The 19777-nt window shown below is 39.3% G+C and overlaps 2 protein-coding genes across 2 annotated transcripts in view; both read right to left on the bottom strand.

The window, feature by feature from the left end:
• The window catches only part of traf4a (tnf receptor-associated factor 4a), a 36395-nt gene extending 33065 nt beyond the window's left edge, over nucleotides 1-3330 (bottom strand). Inside the window, exon 1 of the mRNA XM_071497031.1 lies at nucleotides 2779-3330. Within this exon, the coding sequence (XP_071353132.1) occupies nucleotides 2779-2921 (143 nt within the window). The 5' untranslated portion in view covers nucleotides 2922-3330. The remainder of the gene's footprint in view (nucleotides 1-2778) is intronic.
• A 391-nt stretch (nucleotides 3331-3721) lies between these two features.
• nek8 (NIMA-related kinase 8) lies at nucleotides 3722-16869 on the bottom strand. The gene is made up of 15 exons (XM_071497030.1): nucleotides 16784-16869; nucleotides 15807-16012; nucleotides 14434-14666; nucleotides 14184-14315; nucleotides 13665-13873; nucleotides 13440-13516; nucleotides 13148-13332; nucleotides 11961-12108; nucleotides 11379-11455; nucleotides 10593-10710; nucleotides 10284-10434; nucleotides 9515-9678; nucleotides 9254-9406; nucleotides 6937-7095; nucleotides 3722-6087 (listed from the first exon to the last, which is right to left on the bottom strand). The coding sequence occupies exons 1-15, from the start codon at nucleotides 16828-16830 to the stop codon at nucleotides 6059-6061; spliced, it is 2088 nt and encodes a 695-aa protein (XP_071353131.1). The 5' UTR covers nucleotides 16831-16869; the 3' UTR covers nucleotides 3722-6058.
• Nucleotides 16870-19777: the final 2908 nt, after the last annotated feature.

Below are 19777 nucleotides of genomic sequence, written 5' to 3'. Positions count from 1 at the left end.
CTCGCTTTGTTCATCTGAATTTGCTGCTTTCCAGCCAGATGCAATTTGCTGCTGTTTAGTAAGCCAGAGGAGGCTTCCTGATGACTCAAGGTAAAAACCAGCAACTCACGACAGAGTGGTTAATGCATTTCCAGCATTAATCCACATCTCCACCCCCCTCCTGTCTGTTTTTTCTGACAGAAGGTCGTGATAAGCCGAATTAGATAGATCTATTAGATTAGATATTCCACTTTCCTGATGGCAAGTGTTGTCTTATTTATTTGAGTTTCCCTCAGGGTGCCTTCAAGTTTCATCAAGTGAAACTGGAGATATTTTAAAATCTTTTTTCAGTGCAGCTTATAGTTAAACAGCAGTAAGACCCACTTTGTAACTGAAATAAGACTCCAGTCAGACTGAGCCGATTTCTAAGCAGAAATCCAGCAAACTAAGAAACCACAGCATTTTCATGACTTGTAAAACTGAATTTAACAATTAAAATTCTATATTTAACTTATATTCAAGCTTTAAGGCTTTGAGGAGAAATAGTATGATTCACAGCTCTTTTTTAGGAACTGCAGACAGTCTGCGTCTCCGCAAAAGGTGAGCAAACAGCAAGTTTCTGTTTTGTCTTTCTCTATTTGTCTTTCCATATCATCACTGTAGATCTGATATGGATCACAAAACATGTCAACACTGGTGATATCTACAACACAGAGCCTGGTGTTCCACTGTAAATCATCTACACATGATTCAGTAACCATAACAACATGGATACGGTCGCTCTGTCTGTGAATAAAGAATATCCACTCATTCACAACATATGAATAAATGAATGAAGCTGTTATCATTGTGTCACGCATACAGAGACGCACAGGTACAGGTAGGGCTGAGTTTTTATTCTGTCTAACCAACGCGCCACTAGAAAGCAGATGTAAAGTTGAAAATGTTAAACATATGCTCGTTCCTGATTCTCCACTCAGAAGATTTGACACATTTTAAAACAACACCTTTGAAAAGATTCAGAGACAAACTTTTTATTTTGATATGCACATAATGTACATCTTTAGTTTGGCTTTGACAAGATTTTTCTAAGCCACTGTTCTTCAACTTCATTAAAAGCTTACTCTTAATAGAGTTATTATTATTCATATGGATATAAAATAGGATCCCACTCCTCGAGTATGGAGCAGAGTTCTGTTTCTCATGGATAAATGTGTCCCATTAAACACCACACAAAGGGATAAATCAACAGACACATGAGGTGATCTACTCCATCCATGGCCTGATTAACCTTCTATTGTTGCCACAGGGCAAAAATTTGTCAATGGGCCCCTATTGACCTCCACAGTTTCATTAGGCACCCAGCATACACAGTGCTGTACAGCTGAAATGATTCCACGATTAATTGATTAGTCAGTTGACAGAAAATTAATTGGCAACAATTTTGATAACTGAGTTTTAAGCATAAAGTAAATTTTAATTCATTTGTTCCAGCTTCTTAAATGTGAATATTTGTATGTTTTCCCAGTTTTCTGAGAAAGTAAACTCATAATTTTTTAGGTTGCTGAATGTTACTTGAGTTTTTTTGTGTGTTAACTACTTGACACAGAAAAAATTGAAGCACTTTGATATGGGATTTGTTCTTATGTGGTGCGACCACAAGTTGGAGGATGCAGGACCCATCACAGTGGTGCAAATTTTTAAGAAATTCGCAATTAATGAAATAACACTGACAGAATGTAAGACTTTCGGGGGCCCCTGGACAGTGGCCTCCTGATCTGGCCTTGACTGCATGCAATAGACGTTTACTTCATAATACGGCGATGCTTACAGTATAAAAGCCTGGGAAAGAAGTTTATGATGCAACTTCAGGTGATGTGCATGTTGTCCACGTTGTCATTGGTATTAAAAGTGAGATTCAGAAAACTGCATGATTTTAAACATATGACATTAGTGGCTGTTTTGTGCCAGAGTCATCTACAAAGTTAAGACAAAGACTTTCTTTGTCTTAACATAGACTTCAATGTTCTGCAGATTAGGAGGTGAGGAGGTGAGCTTGGGGTCTGTCAGACTGCTGACCTCAGAGTGAAAGGTCTCTCAGTGGCCCCCCAGCGCTGTGACTGACACTGATGAAGGAATCGGTCTAATCCTGGGCTCAAGACAGACTCTCCAACACACACACACACCCCCTCTACCTCATCACCCCCAACCCACAACCGATGCAAACTCAACCACCCCAGGGCCAAAACACAGACAGGATGAGGAGGCAGGGGCCCTCTACAGGACACAAACCCCACAGCATGAGAGACAGAAGAAAAAGACACTAAAAAATCATTTGCACCATTTCAAACCTAATGTTTTTTTTTGACTCATGCATGATGTGGTCACAACAACAAAAACCACCTCCTCTACCTGTCTGAAAAATACCTGCATGGGCTCATCACCAGTGTTGTTTTCATACAAATGCAGAGAGGATGTTCAGGAGAAAACACACCTGAACCTAAAAGAAGGGGGGGGGGTCAAACCAGGCTTCATATTCTGTTGTTGCACTGTGCAGCAGCACCAGAAAACAGTAGAATCAGAGTAAAAACACCTGGTGAGGAGGACACACCTACACATGCTTTATTTACTGTTGCTCGACCGAAACTGAACAAAGCTGTAGACTCCGGTATCGCCTTCAGTGAGGTGGACCCTTCTCTTTATTCTCCTCAGCACACAGACACACACACACACACACACACATATATACACAAAACATACACACACAAATACACAAAAACATGCACACACAGACTGTACCTTAGAAATTCTTGCAGGCAGGTGTCACAGAAGCGGTGTCCGCAGGTGGACACTTGGACCGGCTCCCGCATCGCCTTGCTGCAGAGCGGACACTGGAACCGTCTCTTTGGCTTTTCCAGAAACTTATAGTCAAACCCGGGCATCGCTGCAGGTTTTTCTCGGGCCCTCAAGTGCAGGTTAAAGGTTTAGATGTCCTTCCGATCCTCCGGAAAACGGGGATATTCAGCTGCACTGCCGTTTAAGCCGACGAGGGGTTCATATCACGTCCCTTCCGCCACCAACAGATCGGGCTTTTCAGGGAGGCGAGTCCTCCCCAGCTTCTCCTCCTGCAGCCCGGAGACTGGTGGCAGCAAAAGCGCAAGACTACGCTGTCCACGGAACAATGCAGGGATGATCGCAGATTCGTCCTCTCTCTGAACAGTCAGGGTTTATTCTGGCTGGCGGTGCCGCTGTGTGGCCCTCTCCCCCTCTCCTCCTCTGTGGATGCAGTACTGACACACTGAGCACAATGCGTAACCCCTCCGTCTGTTTAGGTGCACCGAGTCCCGCCTCCTCCTCCGCGCAGGAGGAGTCAAGAAGCGGAGACACTGCTCACACCATTTTATCCCTCTGATCTCCCTTTATGGATCTTTAATTGGGCTTTTGTCTGGCTCTAATGAGATGCGCTGTTTGTTTTCCCAAGCCCGTACTTAATATTCGTTATTCATTTGTCAAGCAAAACCCTGTTTACCTCAGTAAACAAACATAAACTGCACCTCACTTTCGAAATATTGAAATTGTACAGTCCTGCTTGCTGAAATCAGAAGTGGAGGGTTTGGTTGTTGAGGTTTGAATCAAATAAATATATAATATAAATACAAATAACAAATTAGCCTCATACAGAAGCCTACAGCAGAGGTGATGGATGCCCTCTGGCGGCATGGAAAGCACAAATTAGGCAATACAGTATTTCTTTCCTCATTTATGTTACAATGTTGCCTCTATGCATAATGAAAATAAAACCTGGCTGAACCACTGATACAAAAAATGATAATAATAACCAACTGGACATGTGTTTTGACATTAGAAATACAGAGCGCATCCACACATTTATGTCATTTTTTACCTGCCGTATTGCCACCAGATTACATCATCATTACATCATCATGCAAGACAACAATGATAAATGATCATTATCTTCAGAAAAGGTGTGAACACATCTTAAATAAGCAATGATTACTGTTACAATGTGATTACAGTTTGAAAAACAAGCGATAGCTACTAGAATATCCAGAAATACATTAAAGGACAAATGTACAGTAATATATATTAACTGAATATAACATAATAATTACAATAATCACACCATCTGCTGATTCATCTGATCAAATTATAAAGGAAAATACACAATGAATCAAGTGCTTAATGTAAGAATAAGACTGTGGGGGCAGTATAAAGCAAAGGTAATCAGACTGTCAGACTAACCTCATAATTTTAGGGTGGTGATGTATAACTTGTTTTATTTTAAGGTCAAACTTTCCAGTTAAGCCATGGATTTCTCTGTCTCAGGATGTTCTCTGAAAAATTTAACCCAAATACAGATTTTGTGATCCATTATAACGTGCCTTTCTGAAGACGTGATCATCTCTAATTTAAGGCTTAGCCACAGTGAAATCATTCTCTGATCTAACATACACTATACACATATAATACACACGACATTTAGTACAGGATTTCTCTCTCATTCTGCTTTATGCTGATCATGATCATTTCTTTAAAAGCTTTAACACTAGAAAATGTCATGATGACTGATCGTGTCGACACTCATTTCACTCCTAGACACCAGTGGTGGAGAGTCACTAAGTACAGTCTTTGTACTTTACTTGAGTATTTCCATTTTATGATACATTATACTGCTATTCCACTACAGTTCAGAAGGAATTATTGTACTTTTTACTCCACTATATCTTTATGGCAGCTTAAGTTACTTTGCAGATTCACATTAATACAATCTAATCAACAAATAAATTAAGATGTATTATTATAGATTAATTCAGTACTTTTAATTAGCGCCTCCTTAACCAGCTGCCACGTTAGTGATGCTTACACATGAACGCATCAAAAATTATAATCTATCAAAGTCATATACATTAATATATGACTTTTGGTACTATAAGTATATTTTGCTGCTAATACTTTTGTACTTTAACTCCATGACAACATTGTATTTCTTAATGCTTAAGTAAACTACTTCTTCCACCACCACTAGGCACACGTGAGCTCCTGCTGTGGCAGTTTTGTTCTCTCAAAAGTCTTCGGTCACCTTATAAACACAGTTTACACCATTATATATGCCATTTTAAATATAATTCCCTATACAATTCCCTATTTACAATGTAGTGCACTATATTTACTGTCATTTTATGTGAGTGTCCAAAGTGTCTAAGTGTGAAATTTACACACTGTATCATCCTCTTAAAGACTGAAAAAATACTTGCTTCTCCACAATCCAGGTGGTCACATTTCATATATAAATGTAAATAGTAAATGATCCATAAGTGTTTGAAATCTCTATTTACTTCTCACTATAGACAAAATTATAAGGGAGCAGTGAGTGGACAAGAGAGTGATTTCGGACACTGAAACACCATGAAATCTTTAAGTCTTGGTTCAATCCGACGTTAAACAAAACATCGTTATCTGGTCTGAACACTGCTGTTGAGTAACAAATGTATTGGAGGACTAATCCAATAAAGCACAATGGTGTTTGCCTCAGTTGACTGATGAACTCTAAAGTGGCTTCATTCTTTTCATTTCTGTGTATTGTATCATCACATTCACCAGTTGCTCAAGAGAGCTCAAACCAGTTTGGCTTTCACTGGCCTTTCATGGTTTATCATGCTTAACCTGCATATGAGAGAGCACAATAGTTCACCACATGAAAGCCACCTAATGACTTCCTGCAATCCAGTTTCAGTAACAGTGTTACAACATCCCCTTAACCACCATCCCTGTGGAGGGCTACACTTGCTGCAACAGTCAGGTTTTGACCTTTTCTGTGCTTTGCTCCATGATTTCAAGCCACAGAACAAAACAAACATTCATTCCTGAAAAAAAAAGATAGAGAGGAAAGACCAAGTGACAATCTGAGACCACAGGTGCAGTATGAAAAGGAATCTTTCAAATGCAGCGCAGATGGGCCTCTGGGAGGAGTATGTAGAGGAAGCTGTCCTGCACCTCACGCCACCGCACGGCTTCATGACGACTGCTGAGTGGGTGTGGGTTCATTTTCAGGACAAAATCATCTTGGGACAGGTTCCTCAAGCAAAGCTGAAACAGGAGGGAGCAAAAGACAAGGGTAGGACGTCAGTCAAGATGAAATTACAAGTTAATTAATCGATTACTTGATCGACAGTTAATTATTTTAATTGTAATTTTTCAGCGAAAATGCCAAAAAATAATTGAAAAATTCCATCTTCTCAAATGTGAAGTTTTGCATCTGATAGTAAACTGAATGTCTTGTAGTTTTGGGCTGGTGGGTGGATAAAATAAGGAATCTGAAGATGCCACCTTGGCCAAACATCAACCCTGTAGCAGGGATTACCAACATCTCTGTTACTTATTAAATTGTGGTGCAGTTTAATCTCTCAATCTGCAGCTATTTTCAATTTGGACTGTAGAGGGACGATTTAATCCCACCTTCACTGTTTCACAGTTTACATCTGAATCTCTGGCTTGTGCACTATCACTGTAGGGGACAGAGGTACAAATTGCTGAATAAATGTCCTCTCAGTAAGAGGTCTGGGGCCACTTTATTCAGTTCAGTCTAAAATCAATGACCACAATGCGACATTGGACGGAGTTATTACTTTTGCAATCCAGATTCTAAAAGAGTTTCAATATGGCTGAAAGGAAATAGTTTGTGTAAACAGAGCACCACACCACACCGCCCGTCAGATATAAAGACTGTGTGAAACAAAGCTGTAAGCATGTTTTTAGCCACTGAGCTTTCAAACTCACAAATGAGTGTTTTCACAGTTCTACACAGAAAAACATGCTTCTCTGAGGAAAGCTTGTCTCAGGTCTTTCATCTGGGGGATTAGTACCCTCTCTGTCACATTTCACCACATCCCAACATCTCACAGTGTTTGTAACAAAGGGTAATAAGCAAAATATTACGTTTCACTGCTAGCAGAGTGTTGCCATGACAACAAGCCACTGATGTCACCGTGAACGGGTGACTCTCGTCAAGCTGCACCGCCTTCGGTATCCCAGAATCCTCCTCTTTTCTGCCGAGGCGGCCGCGGGCCCCCTTTCCCCAGGTGTACACCTCCCCTTCTGTGGAAAACAGAAGAACAAGGAGCTGATTTCTTAACATTAATCCACACAAATCTTTAAGTGACGGCTCTGTTCTCCTGCAGTGGAAGCATAATGGCTTCATCCATAGCAAGCTGAACAAAGCTTTTCTCTAACAAAGAGAATCTACAGGCATGGCTGGCACTGCTGGCTTTCTCCCCAGGGAGTCGAGCACTGGCACAATATGACATTTTACCATTTTACCCTCAGCTTTAAGAACAAAACACACCTTTAGAAACACACATTCACACACATCTGTTACCTATTTGTTAACCCAAGTGTTTAGAGGACCATACCAATGGTTTTAGCCCATTAGCTAAAACCCCAGTATAGTTTACATGACTGCTAACTGTTTTCCAGAGCAAAACATATGTTCCACGTGACCATTAGTTTTAAATTTTCAACTCTCAGTTTGACATGAAAATAAACTTGCAGAGACTTGAAACTCATACAAGTGACAAAATCCATCACAGTGAACATTTAATCAACTTTGTTTTTGAGTTAACGTTAAATTATGGTCATGTGGTCACACAGTTTAAAATGCACTGCCCTCAGTGTCCCAGAATCCTCCTCTTTTCTTCCAAAGCAGCTAAACCACAGATATCTTCGAAATGTTGTCTCGACTCAGAGCTGAGACAAACCCTGTGGAATTTACTCATGCATCTCTTACTCATACACAGCTCTAAACAACCTTTTTAGTGAGGGATTAACACTGAGGGAAAACAAAGAGTTTGTCCTTTTTGAGAGTGTTTCTTTGCGTTTTTTGGAAACAAGTCATCAGCTGCAAAACAGCAACTATTCTAATGCAAAGCATATGTGTGTTATTTGTCCTCCAGGTATAAATACAAGATGACATGGATCATGTGTTAAATGCTTTTCTTTAGTTGACTGCTTCAGACATCAGAGTTTTCTTGAATGCAGGGGAAGAGTTTCAAGTATGGCCCTGCACACATCTGGAATATCCACCTGATTTAGCTTATTAGACCTCCTCTAATGTCACATTTGTGTCATTTTCAGTTTTCAATTCGTAAACAGTGCTCCCATCAACCTCCATGTCATAATTATGAATAGGAAACGTGTCACTTAATAACAGGGAAGTGCCTGAAAACCAAACAAATATAAACACTTCATACCAGCCAAAGACGGTTGGTCAATGTAATTAAATGAATTTAATAGATATGGTGTTGTATCATCAATACACAATATTCTAATCCATACACAACCAACTCTGCAATCATGACATATGATCTTTACCATCCATCCCGTATGATATGAATGTGGCAAAAGTCAGTCAGACCAAAAGTCAGGCAGTCTAATATTCATTTTCCATTCAATCTGATTTCAATTTAATTAAATCTGACTAACCTCTAATATGTGAAATTGTGATGCTTTCTGAGGAGTAGGATGGATCTTTCATAAATGTAAATAGGAAATGATATGCTTTTGTTCACTGCCAAAATCAAGGCTTTGGATGCACATATATAAATATATAAGCATGGTCAGACCTTTCAGTGGAGACTGAAAATGATCAGTATCATTTTAATTTGTTCAGTGACACCTTGTTAAAAACTAGGGCGCTGTACTCACAAAACACCTGACTGTGGCCAAAGAAAACCTTGCAGACATACAGTACATGTTTGCTTATATTCTTGTTTTATTACTGCACTGTGACACAATACAAGCAGCAGAGAAGAGGAACCAGTTTGGCTACAGTAAGCGCAATGAGGTTAATGACTAATAATAATACTAATATCTAATAAAAACTAATATCTTCAAAGTAACATTGTACCAGTAACATAATCAAAACCCTGCATAATTTACAACTTTGTGGACTGCTGTGGACCGTTGTCATTGTTTTTGGTCTCACCATGCTGGATTCTGGTCTGACTGCAGACCGAAGTCTGTGTGTAGGTGTGTAAAGACAGTGCTTGACTTATATCTCAATGACTCTCCTGTAAAAATTGCTGCACCTGTTACAGTTGGACAAATTACACCTTTATCATTCTTATTAGTTCAAGCCCGGGCCTATTGTCAACCTCAGCAGAGGTTTAATCTGCCAAAACAGCTGAAAACGCCTAAGGAGGTGTGCAGAGCCTTAAAAACAGAGATTAAAATGTGACATATAGTTCCTTCTACTCACCAGATCCAATAGCTAAGGTGAAAGCATCGCCACAGGCAGCCATGGTGATACCCTGCAGGCTGGGTACCAGGTAGGGCACACGGCTGCTACGACGGGAACTGCAGCCCATCTGGCCATGCTGGTTACTGCCAAAGGTGAAACAATGACCTTTTTCTAGGGAAGACAATGAGGGTGAAAGTGATGCAAACCTCATGACAAAAGAGATGTACTACACTGCTACAAAAATGTGGTTTGATGACTTAATATTGGAAATTTATTTACCTGTAACAGCAACAGAGTGGGCTGTTCCAATGTCAATGTAAACTATTTTCTCACTGTTGAGCGGGGCTGATTGGACCGGAGTGTAAGAATGAACTTCTTCCACCTGATTTGAGGGATCTGGTTCCTCTCCAGCTGTTATTTTATCCAAACCAAGCTTGTTGAACCTGACCACAAAAAAATCTACGTATTTATAATAGAGACAGTTGTGTGTTGACATACAACAACAGTATTTATTCAGTGAGTGCTTTTAAATAAGGTTTTAGATGTACACTACATAAACATATGTTTGTGGCAAGATCGTTTTATATATTTTTTATTTTCGTTTCCTTGTCTAATGCAGGAAGCTGCTGAGCTGCAGGTTTTGAATTTGTACTCCTACCTACACACAGCTCCACATCCTGTCCTTAACCTCTGTGAGAGCAAGGGATTAACAAAGTGAGAAAAAAAAGTGTTTGTCATTTTAGGAGAATGCTGTTTTACTGGTTGTGCACAAGGAAAATATCTTTCTGGACCTTTAATCTACAACCACCCCCATGCACATGAAATAGTTTGTAGCATACAGTGAGCCAGTGGGAGGTATCATTTTACTGGGTGTTAACAACAGAAGATCACTTTCACAAAATGCAGTCTTTATGAAAAATATACAGAGGCAATGTCCTCTCATTAAACATGAAATGAGGCATGTTTCACTGTGGATCATTAGCTCCTGTCAGTGAGTGTTTACTGAGACTAATGGTCATTGTTTTGGGTCAAAATATAGAATAATTACCTGTTGCTTCCACATGCCACAATTGTGTACTGGGCGCTGATTATCATGGAGCAGTCAACTCCGCACACTACCCTCTGGGCCTCAAATTCCACAGGTAAACACACCTGCTGTGGAGAGTTGTGGGTGTCTTGTGTGCCTAGCCCAAGGCGACCTTCCAGACAGAGCAACAGAAACAAGGTCAGAGACCCAGCAATCAATCCTTGTGCTGATGTGCTGTTGTCATAAATCAGTCACATATAAACAAACAACAGAAGAAGAATACCAAGAGAGATTCAGTGAGTTGAAAAACAACTGGTTTATTTACTATACCATTGTCTCCTCTTCCCCAGGCAAATACTTCTCTTTCATTGGTCACAGCGAGAACGTGGGAAGCACCACATGAGACCTGAACCAGCTCATATCCAAGGAGGGCCTCAACTATCTTAGGCTGAATACAAAAAGAAAGAGAGAAAAGAAACGTTATAATTGTAATGTTTATGTTTGAGATTTTAAAAAAAAATCAGTAGCAGCATCCTGGTACCCAGTGTTTAATAGGTATACAAAATAACTGCAGCGTCCCTGGTTCAATTCAAGCCTGGGACCATTGTGTCACGTCATACCCCCTCTCTCCACTTGTTTCCTGTCTGTCTCTCTACAACTCCAATAAAGAGTAAATGCCCCAAAAATGTATAGAGACCAAAAATTTTTTCAATGAGCAGTCCGTTCTAAAGTGTCTGCAAATTGTGAGGCATGTTTGCCATAATTTAGGGTTATCCTCACACACCTTGACAGGAAACGTACATCATAGCATGTAAAAAAAATATTTTAAGCAGATACTGTGATATCCACAGTAAAATAAGTATGAAGTTTACATTGTGAAGAAATACTAGAAATATATTCAGTTGGCACCCAGCTAGGACTTGTACAGTTAAATACAACAGTCACACAATAAATCCTCCTTCAATAAGTTTTTAAAAAAACAGTAAAAATACCAGGAGGAGGACTGTTGTATTAGACTGCATTAGGTTTTAGTTAAGGTGTATCTCATATTGATAACTGAGTGAACATTTAATGGTGCAACATTGAAATATTTTCCTTTTAAGGTTCAACATGTACCTGTGTTACATCATTGAAGTTACCGTGTCCTAGACAGCCATTGCTCCCACTTCCAAACGTCATGATAATGCCCCTGTCTGCAAATTGAAAAAAAAAAGAAGGGATTAAAGGTACTATTTTTGATGAGTATAGGTGTATTTTTGTGTGGACCAACAGAATGCTTCTAATCCCTGCCTAGCACACGCTAATCTGCGTCACTACAGGGAAAAGTGATGAAAGAGAGGCAACTGAGCTGAGAGGAAGGGTCTTTAATCCTATGTTATCTGGTTTGCAATGATAGACATTCTGATGACAGCTTTCTAAGACACTAATTAACAGAGTGCCACAGTTTGAGCTCCAGAAAAATTGTACTTCCAAACTTCTAGGCAAGCATGAAGAGGTTTACTAAACAATGGATCCGCACTATCTGATAAAATCTGGACAAAGAGCTGACTGTATCCACACTTTCATATTTACGTTCAAAAGCTGCCTTGAGTGGCCAGAGAATAAACATTGATTTCCTATAGCAGAGCTTCTTGCTGGGCTGACTGGGAATGGCTGCAATATTTCTGATGTCTATCCAAAGAAGAACAGTCCACCAACCTGTCATGCAGGTGGTAAAGAGATCTCCACAGGACACGGACTTGATGGTGACTCCAGACTGACCCTCTAGAAAGCGAGAAATGAACTGAGGCTGCATCTGCTCCACCACACCGGGCAGACTGGCCTCACCAGACCCCACTGATGGAGCCTGTGATAATTAATGGTTATTAGTCTTTGTGTGCAGACAGATGATTTGTCTAATGTCAAGAGAGTGAGAATGCAAGTACCCATATTCTCCAGCCTGCCTCATTTAACTCTGCATCAGTTACTAATTTCTATATTTTCCTACAGTTTCCTAGAGCCCAAAAAAATGCATCATAACATGTTACTTTCAAGAAAACTGATGGGGAATGTTTGCCCCGTGAACTATTACAACAACTGCTGGTGAAAGATTTACAATTTCTGCGTCTTTTTCTCTGCCTAATGCGCAATTTGAAATAGCTAACTTAAAAGCAAGTAATGGAAACGTGAATTAAAAAAAAACAAATTCTCAGAAATCACAAGAAAATTTATATTTTCGCATGAGGTGGTTTGTCAGACTATTTGTAAAAACTATAATTCATCAAATTAAAATGGAAACACTTTTTTCACATTTAAATCGTATGATGCCCCATTGAGCCAGTTCCAACTGAGAGGCAGGCTGTTGCCGTATAACAGCACTTAATGGAAACAGAGACCATTCGCAATTGTGTTTTGATTTTTTACCATTGATAACACCTGAAAAAAATTATGTACTGCACTGTAGCTGTTGCTCATATACTATTATTGACCAATTTATAGGGTATGCAAAATCTACACATGCAAAATCTAAAGCAATTTAACACAATAGCTCAGCCACAAATTCAAACTTTTACGAAGAAACACTGTTTTGTTTTGAATGACACTGTCGCAGAGGTATTAGTTCAACTATATTTTTATTCTTGTGATTGTAGTTTGCAGTGCTGATGATCTAGACTGCATTATATCAAGGCATTATATTAGACCAGCTAACTGTGGGAAATAGAAAAAATGCATTTGTACATCAACAAGTTGACCTGGGAGTGCAGAGTAGATGACAGCTGCTACTTGACAGTGAGTCAGTGTTATCAGGTGGACTTTCCTTTATAATGTGTTACATTAGGAAATTATAAAAGCATAGTTGTAAACAAGTAAGCAAATATATTAAAAATGCAAGGGTTGACACAGACCTCCCATGTAATCAGACGGCCTGACTTGGTGACCCCCATCTTCTGAGTGCGGCCCAGAGACACCTGAAGTACCTCGGTGTTGAGCATTGGCAGGCGGAGAGGCATTGAGATGCCACTTCCCCACGTGTACACTGAGGACAGGGGGAGCGAGTGCACCTTCCCTGATCCTAGACCGACTGATCCATCTGTTTCAGTCCAAGACATGACAATCAAATTCATGATTACAGTACTGCAATCAGTTTGATACAACTAGTGTCTTCTACTTGTCAAAGAATGGCATCATGTGCCTCACCTCTGGACCTGCTGGTAGGTACTCTGCCTCCTGGTCTCCCTTGAGAAGTTTGCACAGTAGACAGTGGTTTCTCAATCCTGAAAAAAAGCCAGAGGAGGCGATTTTTATAGATTATCGATAAAGAAAGAACTCATTACACAAAATATTGAAAATCTTAATCTCAAATCAATGTCCATGTCTCCTTAAAAGCTCTATCTTCTCATTACCTCTGCATTAAAATCCCACCTGCGCATTTTGACACTGCCTATATCCGTGTAGAGATTAAGCAGGGGCCTGATGCAAATTGGGAGAGCCATTATTTCATTGAGTTGGGGCCTTTTGGACGGATCCAGATTGAGCATGTTGAGGATGAGCTGTCTGAGTTCTGGGCTGTACCGGTCTGAAATTGGAGCAAATGTACCGCTCATGATCTTCAGAACGAGGGCGGGTAGATTCTGAAAGTAAAATAAATAAGCATAAATAAAATTACAAAATGCATTAGAAAAGTGTGAAAAATCCTGAATCCCCTACCCAAAACCCCTGCTAAGGGAATACAATTTTCACATTAATATATCACCATGGCATTGGGAGTGAAGACAGATTTGAATGTAAGCAAAAAGATCTGAATGAATTATTGATTTGTGTTAAAAATCAAAAGCCTTGCCTTTGCACACAGAAATATTTTATGTATTATAAAATGAATAAGAATAATAATACTGTAACACAAACGTAGTATTATGATTGTAAAGAAAATGTTTTCAGTACAGCAGCCTCGAAGGCTCTCTTAAGGCTCGCTAGCTCATAGAGCACACAGCCCAAAGCCCAGATGTCACTCTTCTGGTTATATGGCTTTCCTTCACACAGCTCTGGGGAGATGTAGCATGGGGTCCCAACCACCTGCATAGTTAAAAAAGATGGCATTATTTTCATATTAGACCATGTTAGGTTTCAGCATATCAGCATATATATGTTTCTGAAGTAATTACAGTTTCAAACCAAAGATAAATCAGCTCACTGTATACGCTTTGCTCTTGCTGACAAGGATTTTGGAGATGCCAAAGTCACCGATTTTGACAATCATCTGGTGCTTGTCAAGAAGAATATTCTGTGTCTTGAGGTCCCTGTGCAGGATGAGTTTGTTGTGGACATGATACAAGGCAAGTAAGATCTGTACAAAGAAGTGAAGGATGGTGTCCTCATCCAGCAGTGAGTTACAGCGCTTCTGTATGTAATCAGCCAGAGTCCCACCTGCATGAAGAAAAAAAAAAGGATGATTTCTGTTCATTACAAACATATTAACATATTAGCAACTTTTCAGGTTACTGGGTTGAGTGAATGGCTGTTAAATTATAGTATCAAAGCCATTAAAAAAAGGATTTAACAGCAGGTGCTGTTGCTGCACAAGTGTAATGTTGATGTCAATGTAAAACAGAAAAGGGATCCAAAAAATATCATTTTATTATATTTAATATTCATTATAATAATATAATAAATCATCTACCCCAATAAATACAATTGCTACAATGAAGCAGTGCACCTCAGATTGTTTGGTTCCACAGTTAATGAGCAATTCCTGCATCAAGGTCGAATCTTAAATTACAACTAACCTCCACAACATCAATTAGTGATTTGCCTTTGTCAGAAAAAAAGGACCTTAATAAACTATTTGGAGAAAAACCAGACACCTAAAGTGAAACGTTATTTATCAACAAAGAGGTCTAGCCAAATTAGGATTTTGGGTGGGGCTTATTTGTACACACTTGTGTTAATGTTCAATGTGTTAAATGTATTTATCCATTTAAAAAAAAGGTGTAATAAAAATAGGATACTGATAACAACATAGCACTATAATTTCAAATAATGAAACAAAGCAATGAGATAAAAAACCTTTAAAATCATTTTTATTTGTGTGAATATGAGACGCATTCACTTTCAAAATATCATTAGTGTAGCCTGTGGCAGTTCCACTCATAATCAAGTAACTCAACAAACCCTCGTGATGAGAATATCTAATTTAGAAAGATACTCCAGAGCTTTCAGAGTCCTGACAGTAAATATTTTGGTCTTTAACTTTAACCTTAGAACAGCCATAAGTGTTCAGTCTGATGATTTGAGGATGAGTGCTAGATCCTGGAGTCTTGTTTCAGAAATTTGAACTTGATCTACCTCTTTATATTTACCTTCTAATGTAACATAAAACTTATCGAATGGTATTGTGCCTCAAAACTGCACCACACAGACTAATATTAGCTGTTATCATGTGGTGCTCCCAGGGGACATGGGAATGAAAAACAGTATGGCGCCCTACAGCATTAAACCATGGGAAATGTAAATCGTGGTACAATGAACAAAAGGTGGTCATGTAATAAGATATTACAGTGAGCTTACCTGGTGCATACTCCATAGCTATCATGAGAGCCTTGTCTTCCAGGAAGTTCTCATAGTACTCTATGATATTTGGGTGGTTGAGCAGTTTCAGCACCTGACACTCATTCTGAGCTGCCAGACGTTCGTCTCGTGACATCTGCTCCACTGGGATCTCCTTCAGAATGACAAAGGCACCATCACTACGCCTGCGGCACAGGTGAACAATCCTAACAGGGAAGGAAAAAAGAGAAAAATTGGATGTATATTTTTTTTCTCCATAAACAATAGAGTAAGAATTTTGGTAATTTTTGGGTAATTTAGATCTCCTGTGCCAGTGTTACTGGCATTAGTTTTTGAGATAAAAACATTTCATATAATTTGAGGGGGGAAAAAATGATGGAAAGAAAAGTTGAGTATAACGATGAATCTGTGCTGTGATTGTACTTGTGTACTTCAGATTTTTGTTCTCCCTTTTTTCCTCTTTGCCACACAGTGAGAACAAAACTACACAGTCTTGTTTTCTTTCACTGTGCCTACACTTAAGAACCAGTTGGGACTGGTCAGTATTTTATTACTACCCAATTAATAAAATGAAACCCTGTAAATCGTACTGTACTTTATAACTAGCCTAGCTAAAATATATAAAAAATGGTACCACAACCTGGCAACCTAAAAGTTGGTCTTAATAATGGCTTATAAGTGATCGATAAAGCAGTGCTATAGAAACCAAGAGTCACTTTGGCATTTAGTTTTCTCACACTGCTAGTCTTAATATGCTTTTAACCTTTTTATAAACTTTGTTCAATGTTCCGTTACTTTTTTTAGTCTTTTTAGAGGGCGGTGCACATTTGACGCATCCCGTTACATTTTTGTGGAAAAAATGAGGCCTTACGGACTTGTAGCTTTCTTAGCACACGCCCGACATCGCCGTGTTTTCAAACAAACAGATGTGTGCAACAGCTGCACAGCTAAGAAGTGTAAATAAACTTGGAGTTTACCCGAAAGCTCCTCTTCCAACAACTTTGATTTTTTCATACTTCTCCATCGCCGCTGCTCCCAGACGTTTCCGCCGTCTCCAGGCAACCTCACAACTACAGCAAGCAGGGAGGGACAAAGGCGAATGTAAACCACAGACATAAACAGAAACGTATTGGACTGTATGTTTCACCTCCGAATTGATTTTCTGCCTGTAGAGGCCACCTGGTTTTGCTTTAAGACTATTCGTCTGGCAGTGTCGATGAGTTCAACCTACTTTATGCTGGTTATGTCAAATAAAAAGGAGGGAGGCTGATGCTGCACTCTTGTGAGAGAAATCCAATTTTGGTTTTGAAGCAATCTGAAAATGTTATTAACTCAGAAATTGATCAAGAATGGGCAAACATATTAGACATTTTAATTTCTGATGGTGAAAAGTTGTTTCTTGTATTTTCCATTTTTCCAAAAACATAAATATGGAGAGTGGGTAAAGAGTCAAATCAATAAACAGGACTGGAATCGAATCAATATCCAGTTGTACCAGAGGTATTGATTTTCCTGCAGATGTGCCCAGTCTGCATTTATCTTCCAATAATGTTTTGGCTTTGTTGAATGTTCACTACGGTTCCAAATAAACTCTCACCAGCATTATGTGTACTAAATGACTGGAAAAAAAATTCAATAGCTACATCAGTGTGGTCTATCATAAGTAGCCTGGGCTACAAATAATCTGACAAGCAAATGCACTGTAACATGTCAGGTCATTAAAAGTTGAAGTAAGGACAAAGACAGGAAGAAAGATGTTGCATTTTTATGACTTTTGTGTAGCTGTCTGTGGCGTAACTTTTATGCCAGTACACAAATCACCCGAAGCAAAAACTGAAATGGAGACAGTGACGTAGTGACAGACATATGAGACATATGAGAGATATGATTAGTGCAGCGTCTTGAGCTTGAACTTCAGATGTTGCAGTCTTAAATCCAGACGCCTGGTGATTATAAAGCGCCTTCCCCTTGTCTGAGATAAGCAGGAAAGGGGCTGCATGAACACTATTTCCCCTGTCTTCCACAATGAGGATAATAAATGCTTTGTGCTGTGACAAAGCCTGCTCTGTGTTGTGCTGGAGACCATACCTCCACCATTATCATCAATCAGAAATAATGATATATCACCACAAACAGTCATCTGCATGTAATTGAACCTTTTCTCTACAATTTGCAGTTTTTTAACTGAAGATCGGTGGGGGATAGGTGAGTAGATGGCGGAACAAACAATGGTTTGCTCTTTCTCAGGGATATAGTATCTCACCAAAGGAGCACCTAAAGGAGTCTTGTGCCACTCCTAAGACTAGCTTAGTGACATATTTGGCCTTATGCTGCTGTCTTCTGTCAGCAGTAGAGCTGTCTCCAGACGTGACAGTCAGTGTCCAGGAATGCACTGTATATGATACTGAAACTGATGCTAAACCCCAGGTATGAACCTGTGCCTGAGGAGCATTGTCTGCCATTGATCCTACAGATTTCTCAAGACACATGACAGGAAGTTGTGGGTGAGTTTGTTTCATCGCAGTGACACTTTCATCGCTTTCTCTCATCCTTAACAGATAGATTGGTGTTTTTCAGATACCATGACATAAAAGCAGGAAAAGCATTGAACGAAATCACTGTATTGAGGACTGGATTGGAAATGTTGTTAGTAATGTTTATGATTGACAACTTAAATCTTTGCTAAAAGTTTATATCCTAATATCAAAAGATGATTAATTGCTTTTCTGTCACAGCCTCTCCTCTCTAAATTTGTGTGTGTGTGTGTATGTATATATAACTTAAAATTTCTGCTGTTAACGTTTTTTTTTCTTCTTTTCTTATATGTATTGAATTACATATTGAACCAATATGTAATTGTTAATTTTTGTAAGATAGACAGATTGAGAGATAGATCTAATTTTGTTTGGCTATTTATGATGCACTCAGTAGAAATCAATTAAACCGGCTGCTCACATAGTCTCCACAGTAGCTGTTTCTTAACAGCTCTCAGGGAAAAGAAAAATCACCCTAAGATCAATATGGTTCAATGCTGAGCCAGGAACAAAGATACTGGGAGACCTGCTCAGCAGCTCAACAGACAGTCTGTGCTGTTTGCTGTGGCCTGGGTGCAGCAACAACAACATCAGCTACTAGAGTATGAAGCCCTTTGTATGGCCTTTTTGTGTTTGCTGTCAGAAATCCTGAGGTGTTTCTTTGGAAACCTGAAGCTGTGAGGAATTACTGCTTTCTGTGATAACACTATTAGAGCTTTCATTCTCTCATGCTACAACAAAAATAACCATGGTGAGCAAACCAGGAAACACAAGTAATGGAATTAAGTTACATTTCTTTCTCCAAGCGCAGGGTGTTTTGTTACAGAAAGCCCTGTACCCAGATGATATAAATAGATCAATTATATGGTTCATCTTACATGTTCCGTACTTCAGCAAGAGAGTGTTTGATTGATCCTGATGCACTGACCTACATTATGTGACGAATGTCATACATTCAGTTCTTCTCTTTCTCTTTTGTTCTCTCACAAATACACACGTGATTAAATTGATTTTGAATAATAGCGGTGTGCTCGGCTGCTTCAGAATCATGTTATGAAAGTCCTTAAAATTACAGGGAATTTTCTAGCGCTCCAGAGAGATGGGTCTTCCTGCAGATTTTTGAAGAAAGATGCCCCCAGGTGGATTGATTAAAAACTGGGAGCAAAAATGATACAGTCGATGTGAAAACCTTGCTTTTCATGAGATTTTGCTGCCACCTGATGGTGTATTTTTATACTGTGGTCTGGTCTCTTTATGACGCGCGCTCTCAGATACAGGGCAGACTCACGTCCTGTTAACACTGCAGCCTCTTTTCAAGTATTCTTTGAACATATTTACCTTTATTTGACACACTGTTAAACATAAAGGAATTTAGTGGAATAAGCTAATCATTTATAATTCAGAGACACAGCATGAGTTATTCTAATTTAAAGTGTT

Source organism: Trachinotus anak, unplaced genomic scaffold, assembly GCF_046630095.1.
Source record: "Trachinotus anak isolate AG129_WGS33_773 ecotype Australia unplaced genomic scaffold, CSIRO_AGI_Tana_v1 ptg000014l, whole genome shotgun sequence".
NCBI lineage: Eukaryota > Metazoa > Chordata > Actinopteri > Carangiformes > Carangidae > Trachinotus > Trachinotus anak.
Note: the sequence above shows the minus strand (reverse complement) of the source record. Positions and strands in the feature narration are given on the sequence as shown.